This window comes from Pteropus medius, unplaced genomic scaffold (genome assembly GCF_902729225.1).
Source record: "Pteropus medius unplaced genomic scaffold, Ma_sr-lr_union100, whole genome shotgun sequence".
In the NCBI taxonomy this organism is placed as follows: domain Eukaryota; kingdom Metazoa; phylum Chordata; class Mammalia; order Chiroptera; family Pteropodidae; genus Pteropus; species Pteropus medius.
In genome coordinates this window covers 6,209,820-6,222,241 of record NW_024344240.1, presented here as the reverse complement: position 1 = coordinate 6,222,241, position 12,422 = coordinate 6,209,820, and the positions used below count along the sequence as shown (strand labels likewise).

The 12,422-nt window shown below is 37.1% G+C and overlaps 1 protein-coding gene across 5 annotated transcripts in view; it reads right to left on the bottom strand.

Moving 5' to 3' along the window:
• Positions 1 to 4,015: 4,015 nt before the first annotated feature.
• Positions 4,016 to 12,422, bottom strand: part of PLAG1 (PLAG1 zinc finger) — a 45,521-nt gene continuing 37,114 nt past the window's right edge. For all 5 annotated transcript variants that reach the window (XM_039868911.1, XM_039868910.1, XM_039868915.1 and 2 more), the window contains one exon: positions 4,016 to 11,908. In XM_039868911.1, the coding sequence (XP_039724845.1) occupies positions 10,651 to 11,908 (1,258 nt within the window). In that variant the 3' untranslated portion in view covers positions 4,016 to 10,650. The remainder of the gene's footprint in view (positions 11,909 to 12,422) is intronic.

Below are 12,422 nucleotides of genomic sequence, written 5' to 3'. Positions count from 1 at the left end.
GAGTAGTATGGAGGACTGGGGTAGTCCCCTCCCAGCTTGTCCCCCAGTTTTCATTGAATTTCTTCACAACCACGGTACCTCCATTTCACCCACTCACACTGGATCTGCATGCTCTGAGGTCACTGTGGTGGGGAATGAGTGGAGACTCGGATGTGGTTTGGTGGGCATAGCTGTCCACTTTTGAGACCCAACTCCACGTACCAGACGAAAACAAGGAGGTGTAGTTTCTTAGCAGGATCCTGAGTACACTTTGAATCATTCTGACCAGGGGCAGGGAACCTGCTTACTTTCACTCCTTGGGAACTCACTCTAACAGAATGTAACCGCCACAAGAACATGAACTTGGCCTTGTTCAATACTGTATGCTCAGCGCTTGGAATAGTGCCTGGTGCACGGTAGGTGCCCAATCAACATTTGTAGAATGAAGGAATGAATGAATGGACGGATCCTGTTTGTTAGGGCAGCGAGTGCTGAGCCAGGCTTGCATCAAACCCATTCCCCCAAATCTTACTTGCTGTATTTGATTCCAACCCTGCAATTTATTTAATGTTGATGCCTACAGGGTGCCATGACTACCTTCCCTCTTCCTCCTAATAGAGAATTGGGAGGTCTCTCCAGGTTTCTTTAAAAAGTGGAGCTTCTCTAGCACTGTTTTTGCTCTCAGTTGATCCACAACCAAACTAGATTTTCCAAATCTCACTTCATGGTACCTTGTTACGTGGCTTCACGTAGAAGTCTCCAGTGATTTTACTCGTCTTTTTTGTGCGTGTTTATGTGTGATCAGAACTTGTTATGTAAGCCCCAGCCACTTTTATGACTACCAAATACTCACTGAAGACATCTGTATTCACTGGGTTATCTGTATTTTTTTTTTTTTTTTTTTTAATAAAAAGAACATGACTTACTTTCTGAATCCTCCTATGTCAGGTCAGAACTCCTATTTTGTTTGTGCATGTTTGACGACTCCATTGGATTTGGCTCCGCTGACTTCTCTCATCGTTTCGGGTAAGTCTGGTGTCACTTCTGATTGATTCTTTCAAATTGTGGGCATCTGGGATGTAGGCGGTTTTTCTTTTCATTTATCCTCATAATTTCCCCAAATTTTCTTAACCAAAATTGTGGCTTAACCAAATTTTCCTTGTATTTCTAAGTTACTGTTCCATGTATTTTGCTGTTGGGTTATTTGGTGTAAAAATGTTCATTATTTTTTCCTGGTCTTGATGGAAAGGATATTTCTTGGTAATTGTGTCCAGCAAGTGTTGAACTGCTTTTGAGCTTAGGGAAAACTGCTCACGTCATTTTGGGAGTATCGTCTTCCCAGCTCTCAATCCCCACTTTCTTCTCCCTTCTTGGGTGCCTCAATATTGGCTCTCCTGAAACTGTAGTGGTAAAGTCTGGAGTCAGATAACCTGGTTCAGATCCTGTCACTTCTGAGCAGACACGGGATTTTCCTTATCTTTCCAGAATTTGAAATGTTAAGGTAAAGCATGAGACTTTTAAGAAATTTCTGCTTGCAGCCTCGCATGTTAAGCATGCTTCTCCCTTCAACTAGGGCCGGTTCCAGTGGGAAAACTTGATGCCTGAAAGCAGAGAGCTTGAGACCTGGGCCCTGGTCTGAGCTGTGTGGCCTTGGACAACAGGCTTAGTTCCCTGGACTCAGCTGTAAAGGTGCAATGGGTGGTGGGGGTGGGGTAACTTCACAGGTCTGTTTTAGTTGTAAAGTTTGGTTTTGATGTTTTTTTAAAGAAGAAATTGATTTTCACTGCCTGTGTAGAATACCTTTCAGAGGCTTTTTATTCACTGGCCCAATTGCTAAGGAGAAAAGGCTAATTAAAAACTAAGTACGGCCTAAGGAGATTTCAAAATGATAATTTCTGTTGTGAGAACTTATCATAGTACTTGATGAAAATCTTAAGAATTCTACCTACTGATGCCTGTATCTAAATAATCACACTTCCAGACATTTTAGACAGAGCAAAAGTCTTTGTGGTTAGAGCTTTTGAAGTACAAAGTTACAAGAATCAGCATTCTCACAGTTTCTCTGGTTGTGGTCCATCGCATTAAGAGCACTTTGTTCTATAGAACAAAAATAACCTGAGTGTTAAAATTATATTTATAAAATTTTCTAGAGTTAAATTTCGAAAGTGTTTCTTTTTAAAAGTGTATCCTCAATATTAAGATGGTTGAGAAAGATGAGAACCATTTTTGTCCTTTAGCCAACAAATGTGTGTGGATTATGTGTCATGTGAAGGGAACTAAATGGACAAATGCTTAGAAGATATATGTCCCTGGAAAGATCTAATAAGCTATAATAAATGTTCATAGGCAGAATAAGTTACCTTTCGGTGGGTGAGGCTGGGGAAGGTATTGTGAAGGGAGAGCTATCACTGAGAAAGGGCTGGAGGATGGGTAGGGTGTTGGTCTGCGGAATTCACCAGCAGGAACAGAGAAAGAAAGCATTCCAGGGATTGAGAACAGGACAACTGAAGGCAAAAGGATGAATAAGCACAAGGTACAGTAACTTCATATGAAAATGACAGAGAAAGAGGAGGAAACGGGCAGACACAGTGAAGAATGGAAGAGAATTTCCAAGATTCTTCAAGTCACTGACTAGTAGTCACCCGAAGCTCTCTTCGTAGAGTTTAGAAATAAAGATTGAAATATTATATGAAAGAACTTATGACAGAAAATATAACAGTAAGCAACACTTCACTATAGAAGAGGGTCATTTAACTTAGAAACCAGGGGATGTGCTGAATGTATCTGTTTGAAATCTTTAAATAGAGTGATCTTCAAATGCTTATAAGGGTGTATACTGATAACCATTCTGGGGTGGGAAAAGCTGACATACCGTAAAATCTTGAATAGGGCATGGCTTAGGCTATTAACCTACTTACACAATGAACATTCCTAGGGCATGAAAATCTGGTTACAGGAACCGTCCTAGAAACGTCATCAGGTGTGAGTGAATACTAACAGATTAATTATGTAAACAGCAGTTTACTAGCATCATTCCAATGAGACTACCAGTTGCACTGATAGCACTTTCAAAGGGGCCCCAAGCAAAAAGATTAAAGTTCTCTAATTACAAATGGGACAAACCAAAAGTTAATCTTTTCCTCCGACCCCAAAATTCTAACACATAAAACAGAAAACTTCCATAGCTTATGTGAGGAGCCAGTATACGTCTGCCCTTCATCCCCTCAGAACCCCAGGGCCTTGACCGATGTATAATTATCAATGGTCTATATGCTTATTTTCAAATAGGATTCAATTACAAATGTTTCCACTTGTGCATTTATAATAAACATTGGTTTACATTTCAAGTATGCCTCTTTGAGTAAAGCAAGATTAGCCTGTTTACATTTTTTAAAAGGAAAATTTGGTCATTAGAAAAACCAATGCCATCTGCAATAATGACAGCCAAAATAACAGTACAGAAAAGGAGAGCCTGAGAACTCCTTTATGAATACTATCTCCATTAAGCACTGTGCTCTTTCTCTTTTCTAAAGCAGGCAGAATCTGGGAATTTAGGTTCTGTGCCATAAGTGTATCAGAGAGAAAAAGATTTCCACTCCCTTCAAAGTAGAACCAGCAGGTCTAAAGAATCATAGTTGTCACTAGCTGTATTAGTCAGGGTTCTCCAGAGGAACAGAACTGATAGGATGCGTACATACAGAGATTTAAGAACTGTGACCATGGAGGCTGACAAGATTCAAATCTGCAGGGCAGGCCAGCAGGCCGGAGACCCAGGGAACAGTCCGAAGGAAGGATTCCCTCTTGCTTGGGAGAACTCGGTCCCGTAAGGCCTTCTACTGATTGGAAGAGGCCCACCCACGTATGAAGCGTAATCTGTTTTATTTAAAGTCAACTGATTGTAATGATCACATCTAAAAAATACCTTCACAGTAACATCTAGACTGGTGTTTGGCTAGACTACACATCTAGTCTGGGTACTGTGGCATAGCCAAGTTGACGCATAAAATTAACCATCACACTAGCCAAGAGTCAAACATCTTTAGAGCATAAAGATTTATTATTGATCTTTGTGTTTAATAGAACGCAGGTGATGTCAAAACATTTTGAGTTTTTAATTTTAGGCTGAAATCACCAACATTTGACCATTTTTGATCTTATAAAAAAGGGTAACAGGGTATATAGCTCAATACAACAGTGAGGCTTTCCCGCAGCTGCGTTGATGCTGCCATCTTCGCTAGGATGCTTGATTAGGAAACAACCTTCTTTCTATAAAGCTGGCTTCTTTGGAACACCCTTAAGAGTTGGCACAAAGCAGTGCCTTTCGCTTAAGCAATGTTTGTTGAATAAATGTTCGATTAAGGAAGCGTGACAACAAAACTCAAGCAGTCCATAGCCAGACTTAACTTTTCCTCCCCTTAATAGTAAACCACAAGTACAAACTTTTCATTTAACAATAACGTGAATTAAAGTCTTTTAGCCCCACTGGGTCTATGATGCAATAAACAAACTGCATTTCTAATTACTTTTCCATAAGAGAGATTATACCTTAAGTGAATTAATCCCAAACATACTTATTCAGAGTATTCTAACTATATAAAGCAAAAGCATTTTCATTTTACAAACAGTCCTTGAAATATTTCATATGCATGAATTTAAGTAAAAATGCATTTAGCGGCGTTAATGCTAAGAATAAACAAAGAAATACTTTTAATTTGCTGGAATTAGCACGTGAAAAGAGAAATCGCCAGCATTAGAGTTACTGTTCATTTTCTTTACTTGCCTGAACTTAGGAGCGCCTGAAAACAGGAAAGCCAAAAAGGTAAAGGAGAAACTTTTCCATCATACATACTGAAAGCGGTACTACAAGATACATAAAACATTATTTATGTAATTGGTTCCTGGACAGATTATTAAACATCCAGAATAGCTCTTTTTGAAGCTGCATCACTGTTTAACTGTTGAGTTTTAGACGAAATGATATGTTTGTTGTTTTGGTCCAGATGAATTGTCAAGAGGGGGTTTTCAGCAAAATTTTAGACAAACAGCCCAGGGGAACTTCTAAAAAGATAATTTATAGTACTGACAGTAAGGATTAAAGGAATGCTCAATGCCAACTTGATCTCATGAACAAGAAGCATTAGCAATTCACACATTCTGATGGCCTTTTTGGAATTCTTTTTTGAATTCTCACCTGCATTAAAGTTTTGATGCATCATGTTTTGCTATTTTATTTACAATTTCTATCCTTCCTTTAAAGGTACAAAAATTTTTAGAAAAACAAAAACAAAAAAGAAACCCTAGAATTTTACATTTCATTTCAATAACTATTGTTTTAAAGCCAGCTATTAGGATTTTGTATTTATCAAGTGAGAAAATATTTAAAATTCAAAGTGAAGGAAAAAAATGTATACCAAATAGAAATTTATCATCTATTAAAATTTCAGGAAGATCTACATTATCTAAAGCCATTCTGTAATTTTATTCATATATTTTGTGGAGTTCACATATCTTTTTCTTACAGCAAACATAACACTGTAGGCCACAAGAAGCTGCAGTACTATTGTTTAATTAGCAGCAAATTAATATTTTATGTCTGGGTAACTGGACAATAAATAGCCTGCTTCTTTGGATGTGGATGTTTAAAGTGTAGCATCACTGCAGCTTCATAACGTGACTGCTATTTTACAGAGCTTATACACACAAAAAAAATATGGTCTTTGTCTATATTTTATACAAATAAAACAGTAGTTTGTGAATACATTTTTAAGTACATGATATACATGATAAGCCACTTGATTTCCCAATATCACAGAATAGCGATTTTAAATGCAATAAAAATATACAAAATTCAGGTGGAATGCAGATTTTTTTTTTCTATTTTGACTCAAAACTTTATCATTAGAGCATTTTTAGAGTACTAGTCCAACACTTTTTCATCAGCTAAAATACAATTTCAGCAGTCCAGCTTACGTTCAGGCACAATGCAATCCATCTTCTAATGGATTCTCAGTTTTTGTTAAATTCAAAGGGCCGTTAGTTAACATACAGCATGTTCTTCACTCCACACCATATTACAAAGCCCACTTTTGAGTTACAGTCACCTTGTGGATAAAAGCTGGTTTGTTCTGGTAACATTTGCACGTCCAAGATGTCCTTTTTGCAAGTGCACACGAATACATTGTGGTGGGTGGTGTAAAAGTCTGTTAATGACGAGTTAAGTCACAGTATAAAAATATATTGTACACCTTTACACCTAATGAAGTCCTTTTTTCCTATGGATAAAAAAATATGACTGACCGAGACGGAGAAGTCTGTAGCACCATGAAGAGTTGTATCCCAAGTTACATTAGCAGCATGATCCAACATAATATTGAAGGAGTGTTTCTGAGAAGACAGACATTCATTCTGGTTCATCTGTACCACTGAAGCTTATACAATGAAGTGTTTTATACATTAGCAATAGTTCTGTCATTTCTAGAGCTAGACAACAACAAAAGACACTGCCTTCCATCCTCAGAGGGTTGATAACGTTGTAAAAGGGGGTGAGGGTGACCTAAGCGTGCCTTTATATTGGTAGTGTCACCTTTTCTATATGATCAAAAAGGAGCTCTGTATGGGTTTTTAACACAAAACTACACAACTTATGTGGATCTATGTAATCATAACAAGCTATCTGTGTTGTCGACATGGCTCTGACAGTGAGAAAAAGAAGATGAAGTCAACTTAGGCACTCATTTGTCAGAGATAACAGTCTTCCACTGCTAATGAAGAATACTCAACACTTAAAAGATCTCCTCCAACGCCACATGGATCTCAGTAGGCTAGAAGCAACTTGGGTGAACTGGTTTTTAAATTTACATACTGGGAAGACAGTGTGTTTTGAGACACGTAAACCTTGTAAAAAAATAAACCATTGTAAAACCTTATGAAAAGACACACACTGATTCTGTGCAATATAGCAAATTGATAAGAAAACACTGTAAAAATGTACCTGTTTAGAATACCATCTACGATTTTGAACACAAAGCATTATATATCAAAGGCCTACATATATATCATCTAATGGCACTTGAAACAAATTATAATGTCTTAAAATAAAAGGCATAACCTATAAGAAAGTTTCTGTAAAGGTTTAGATTCGTTTTGAAAGTGCTATATCTTGTAATATGTGTAGTATAGAGGTTGACCAAGCTCTATTTAAAAAAAAAATATTGGCCTATATATGAGTATTGCTTACTAGATGAATGATCCTGAAAATATGTACTCTTCAACATTCATTATTAGCTTAATAAAGCAATCAGCTCTGGCTCATGTTTCAGTCAGTATATGGTTTTTAAAAACCGCTACTGTCCAAAATAACACAATATATCACTATATTCCACAAATGACTAATAATAATAAAGCACAAGCAACAAATAGGCAAAAATACATAGTTTGGAAGAAACACTAAATGAAATTTAAAAGTTGCACAAAGAGTGGTGCATGATCAGCCAGGACAACTGAAGTTTTAAAAAATGAAACCGGGTAATAGGATTTGCAAATGCAAATTTTAACAGTGACCAATGATAAAGATGATATTAGCATATATCAGTGAATAATATTGCTTACTGTGCCAATATCCTTCCACAGTCATGCTTCCATGCCTGGTGATGTAATTTGTACACACATGTTGTGGAAGTTCAAACTGAATGATGTTCAATATCTTGTCTGAGGTCCAAATTCTAAACTGAAGTATTTTTATTTAATGATAATCTTTTTTTTTTTTTTGACCAAGCAAAGGCACTATGAGAAATTTCAAGGATGATGATTCTGGCCACCAGAGAATGAAAACAGCATCAGCAATAATTATTTTTAATCGTATCCAGTTGATATAAGAATGTCGATTTTTTTCTAAGAAAAAAAAAGGGCCAATTCTGTTACATCCTTGTTAAACCATTGTGCAATTAAAATAAACGAGTCTGTCTTATCGTTAAGAGAAATTCTCTCAGAAAGGAGTTTAGTGACCACTACGGTCAATTTTAAAAACAAATTAGCTGAATTCCCTCTTACTTGGAAGTATTATTTCAAGTCTGTGGGGCAGCGACAGGCAAAGAGGTGTATATGTGAAAATCAAGACTCCACAGTTTTAACACTGGTGCCCTGACACATGTACCTCCATGTATCCAAATTCCATGCAGGGTGAGAATTAGTCTAAAAACGTAGATACATACATGGCGCCATTCCCCATTTCCAAAATGCTTTAATAAATCCTGGTACTCCCTTTTTTATGTTATTAGCAGTGAAATACAGTCGACTAAGGCCAACATCTCAGTTCACTAATTTGACTTCAACAAATTTTAGATAAAATAAAGTAGTGCTTCCACACTTGTATTTGTGATTTCTATTTAAAAATAGGTTTTCTATTTATTTGTGCTCTGTCACCAAATTTCTATTTTCCATTTTTTAAAATGGTGATTAAAGCAATATTGAACGCTAATCATTCAACTAATGATTTAGGTAAGCAATCTGTTTCATAGAAACTAAAGGAAGCAGTAACAAAGCAGAGCTAAAAGCCTACTTTCAGAGCAAATAGTCTCCTAATCAAAAGCTTAGGAGCAGTTTGAAAAAAATTTTAAATGTATTTCCTTATTAACATATATAATTTTAATGCCTTTGGAACACTTTTTTTTATAAAATGTAATTTTTAATAATAAAATTTAAATACTTAAGTATAAAAACTACTGCTCCTAGGACTTAAAAAAAATAGGAGCATGATAAAATATCAGGAGCCAAAGTTCCTTAAGAGAGCAACTTTGATTCTATGAAGTGCGATGTCTCTCTGTATGTGTGTTATATATATAGTGAAACCCCATTTACATTATTACAATTTACATTCCTCCACAAATTATACTACTCCCCAATATTTTAAATAACGCATTATATTCGGTAATCTGCACTCATTTTTGGAAATTCTTGGTAAACATCGCAATCTGCAGTGATAACTGGCCCTCGGAAAAGGAAAAGAAACTTCCACATAGGGCTGAGTGCTCAAAAATATTTTTCTTTTTTTTTCTTTAAAGAGATATATAATCTATAAACCTTCCCCTTGCCCCACACCTGCCCCAATGGACAGGCTCCCAAAATAAGGTGTTAACAAGTGCTTAATAGACATGTTTCTTAGGTTGATGTCCCAACTGATAATTACAAAAAATATAAATTGACCTTTCAGATTGTGGTGGTTGTCTAATGTGAAGAAAGCCCATAATAATTATTTTATTCAGTGAACACAATATTCTTGATTATTTTCAAATTAACTAATATAGTGCTTGTTTTACTTTTTCCCCCCTTAAAAATGTAACTTATTTGCAACATTCCCTGCATTTCCCAGAGAGGTGTAAAAGTGGGGTTTTACTGTATATATTTTTAGCCAATTTTAAACTTTGTGGTCATTCCTCAGATAGTTCTCTCTAACGCATTTCACTTTACATTCTCCATCTGAAAATAGTAAGGAAAGACGAATTAACACTGAATAAGAAAGATAACATGGGGCAGGACTGTTTTGTTTTCCACTTTTGGCTCTGAAGGGAAAGAAAACTGTATCAAATTCAGCCGCAAGTGATGTAAGCCATAAGCTTTTACTTCTAAGGAGTCTAGTTTCCAACCCTGGCAACAGGGGGCACGACCCCTAGGCAAGTCCCCAAGTTGAACTGTGTGCTTCACATCCATCTTCCTGCTTAGGATGTCTATCACACCATATAAGCTGAGACAGCCCACTCTGGGATAAAGACGCCTAACATCTGTGCTCCGCAATGGCTCTAGATTCTGGACTAACTGTGGACTGACAATGCAAATAAAATTGCTGGCTGTACTTGACCCACCCTTTGGCCTTGAAAGGTAGAAAAGAGTGAAGAGATATATCTATATACTGACTCTGAAGACTCCGATGCCATATATGTTAGTATTACTAAATGGAAAGAGAGCAAGTTAAACGTGGCAAAATATCCTGTGTACTACTTTAAGGCCAACTATTAAGTAACATGGAATGCCGTGTCACCTCGCTAGGAGTCTTTTTGCTATAAATACTGGTGCTTTAAGTTTTGTTTTCCTTATATGTGCACAATAGAGAGCAAATATTTGAGCCAGACAATAGCAAGTCTTCAAAATATACTGACCTGAAATTATGGTATATCTAAGAAATACGTTATCCCTCCAAACCGGATTCTTAATTCGTATGAAATATTTGATTATGAATCCATTTAGAGGCTAGTAAAAATATAAAACTCTTAGGTTATTTATACACATTTTAGAAAATTTACATTCTATTGCAATTCTTTTTAATGAGCCAAATGTCAAAAGGTAGAGCCATTGTTATTGAACAAATATGAAAATTCTAAGATCAAAAAGTACTTTCAATGTAAGATTTGTAAGACTTTACAAATGTAATGGCTTTCCTATGAAAAATAATCTTTAAGATATGACAATTGGCAGTGAATCAGGACAAAATACCCAGGTAAACATAACTGAACACAAATGGTTCCAAAGCTAGTTTCTATATTATACTGGCTTAATGAAAATAGGTACTATACAAAAGCAGAAACTTTTATACTGTCTTAAAGTAGGCACTAAAATAAAAATGGCCATCTAAGGCAGGGCTACATGTACGTTTCTGTAATAAACTCCCGTTTTGGGACCCTACTGGAAAGCCTGATGGAATCGTGGTAGGGTGGTGCTTGTGCTTAAACCACTGGTGAAAGCTGCTGACAGTGAGTGCAGAGACCCCAGACCTACACTGTTTGCAGGTTCCTGAAGATCCTGCGTTTGTGAGGGCAGCTGAGACACAGAAGAATGCGCTTCTTCTTGGGAATAGCTCATTCCAAGGCTCCCCACTGATATAGGATTATAGGAAGGGCCATTTAATGGTATGAAATTAAACAACTGAGAAAAATCCAATGCTGGTGTGTTTAGGGGGTCGCTGATAGAAATAGAGCTTTTCGACAGGGAGACGTCCCCTGTGCTATCATCGAGGGATCCGATCTGTGGATCCAGCCCTAGTTTAGATGACGATGCTTGAGAATCCTGGGATGAAGAGGGCGCGCCACCTTGCAGCTCCATCAGATAACTCTCAATTTCCCCCTTTAATGGCTGTTCTTTTTCCGGAATAGAAATTGCGTATGAGGTAGAACTGAATGGGTATTTGAAAGAAAGGTGGTGAGAGGGATGAACGGCATCCATATCTAGTGGGCACGTCATCCCTAAAGGTAAGGTTGTGATCATTTGGTGGGCAGATCCCGAGCTCTGCATGGACTGAAATGGAGTGTTATAGAGGTTTAGCTGCAAAGTGTTTGTAAATGGCTTTGATAACAGTTCACTGGAAGGTAAGGACATCACCGGAAGGAGCTCATCTTTGATAGGCACAGAAACATTACAGGTAAATGGATCCAGGAAATCCACTGGTTCTGTTTTGACCTTCAGAAGTTCCTGATTGTGACTCTTCTTCATATGTCGAGTCAGGTGATCCTTTCGCCCAAATCTCTGTGCACAATACTGACAGAGGAAGTCCTTTCTTCCGGTGTGCACCACCATGTGTCTCCGGACATCTTTCCGTGTGTAGAACCGGCGATCACAATGCTCGCACTGGTGCTTTTTCTCTTTAATCCCTCCAGACGACTTGCCTGCGTGAGATTTAAGGTGCTCCAGCAGCACTCCTGTGCTTTCGAAAGTCTGCAAACAGACCTTGCAAGTGAGGTCACCACTTGTTGCAGCATGCAAGGCCAAGTGACGTTTGAACCCAAGTTTGGTATTGTAGTTCTTGCCACATTCTTCACACTTAAATGTCTCTTTGTTAGGGTCATGTGTATGCAAGTGATTCTTCAGGTGATCTTTTCGGTGAAACATTTTCTCACAATAATTACACTTGTGGGTTTTCTCAGGAGAATGAGTAGCCATGTGCCTTTAAACACAGATATATTCTGTAAGTATCGTGACAAAAATGGTATGTATTCACTTTTCAAATGGAAGCTAATCTACTAAGCTAAAACAGAATCTCCCTAATAATGGACAATTTTAAACTCGATATATAACTACAAGGATAGTTAATATACCTAAATACTGCAGAACTTGAGCCATTTAAGTTGCCACTTTAGTTTTCACTGTCTGGTTTTTAGCTATTATTACAAAAGCAAATGAGCAAGGCTGAATATACTCACGTAAACGCCATACCTTTTCTTGTAATTTCTTTGTACAAATGGAAATTCTACACTCATTAAGCATTTCATTTAAAAAAATCCAAAAACTAACACATAAAAGTATGTGATTTAGAATACTAAAGCTAGCCAACGTCTAATATACTTAACATTTCCTTTCTGCAAATCAGCTAAAAAATGTGTATACAAATATATACGTTTACAATGGCTTCACACGGCCAACATCTTAGAAAATATAATCTGAAAGACAAATAGAGTTTA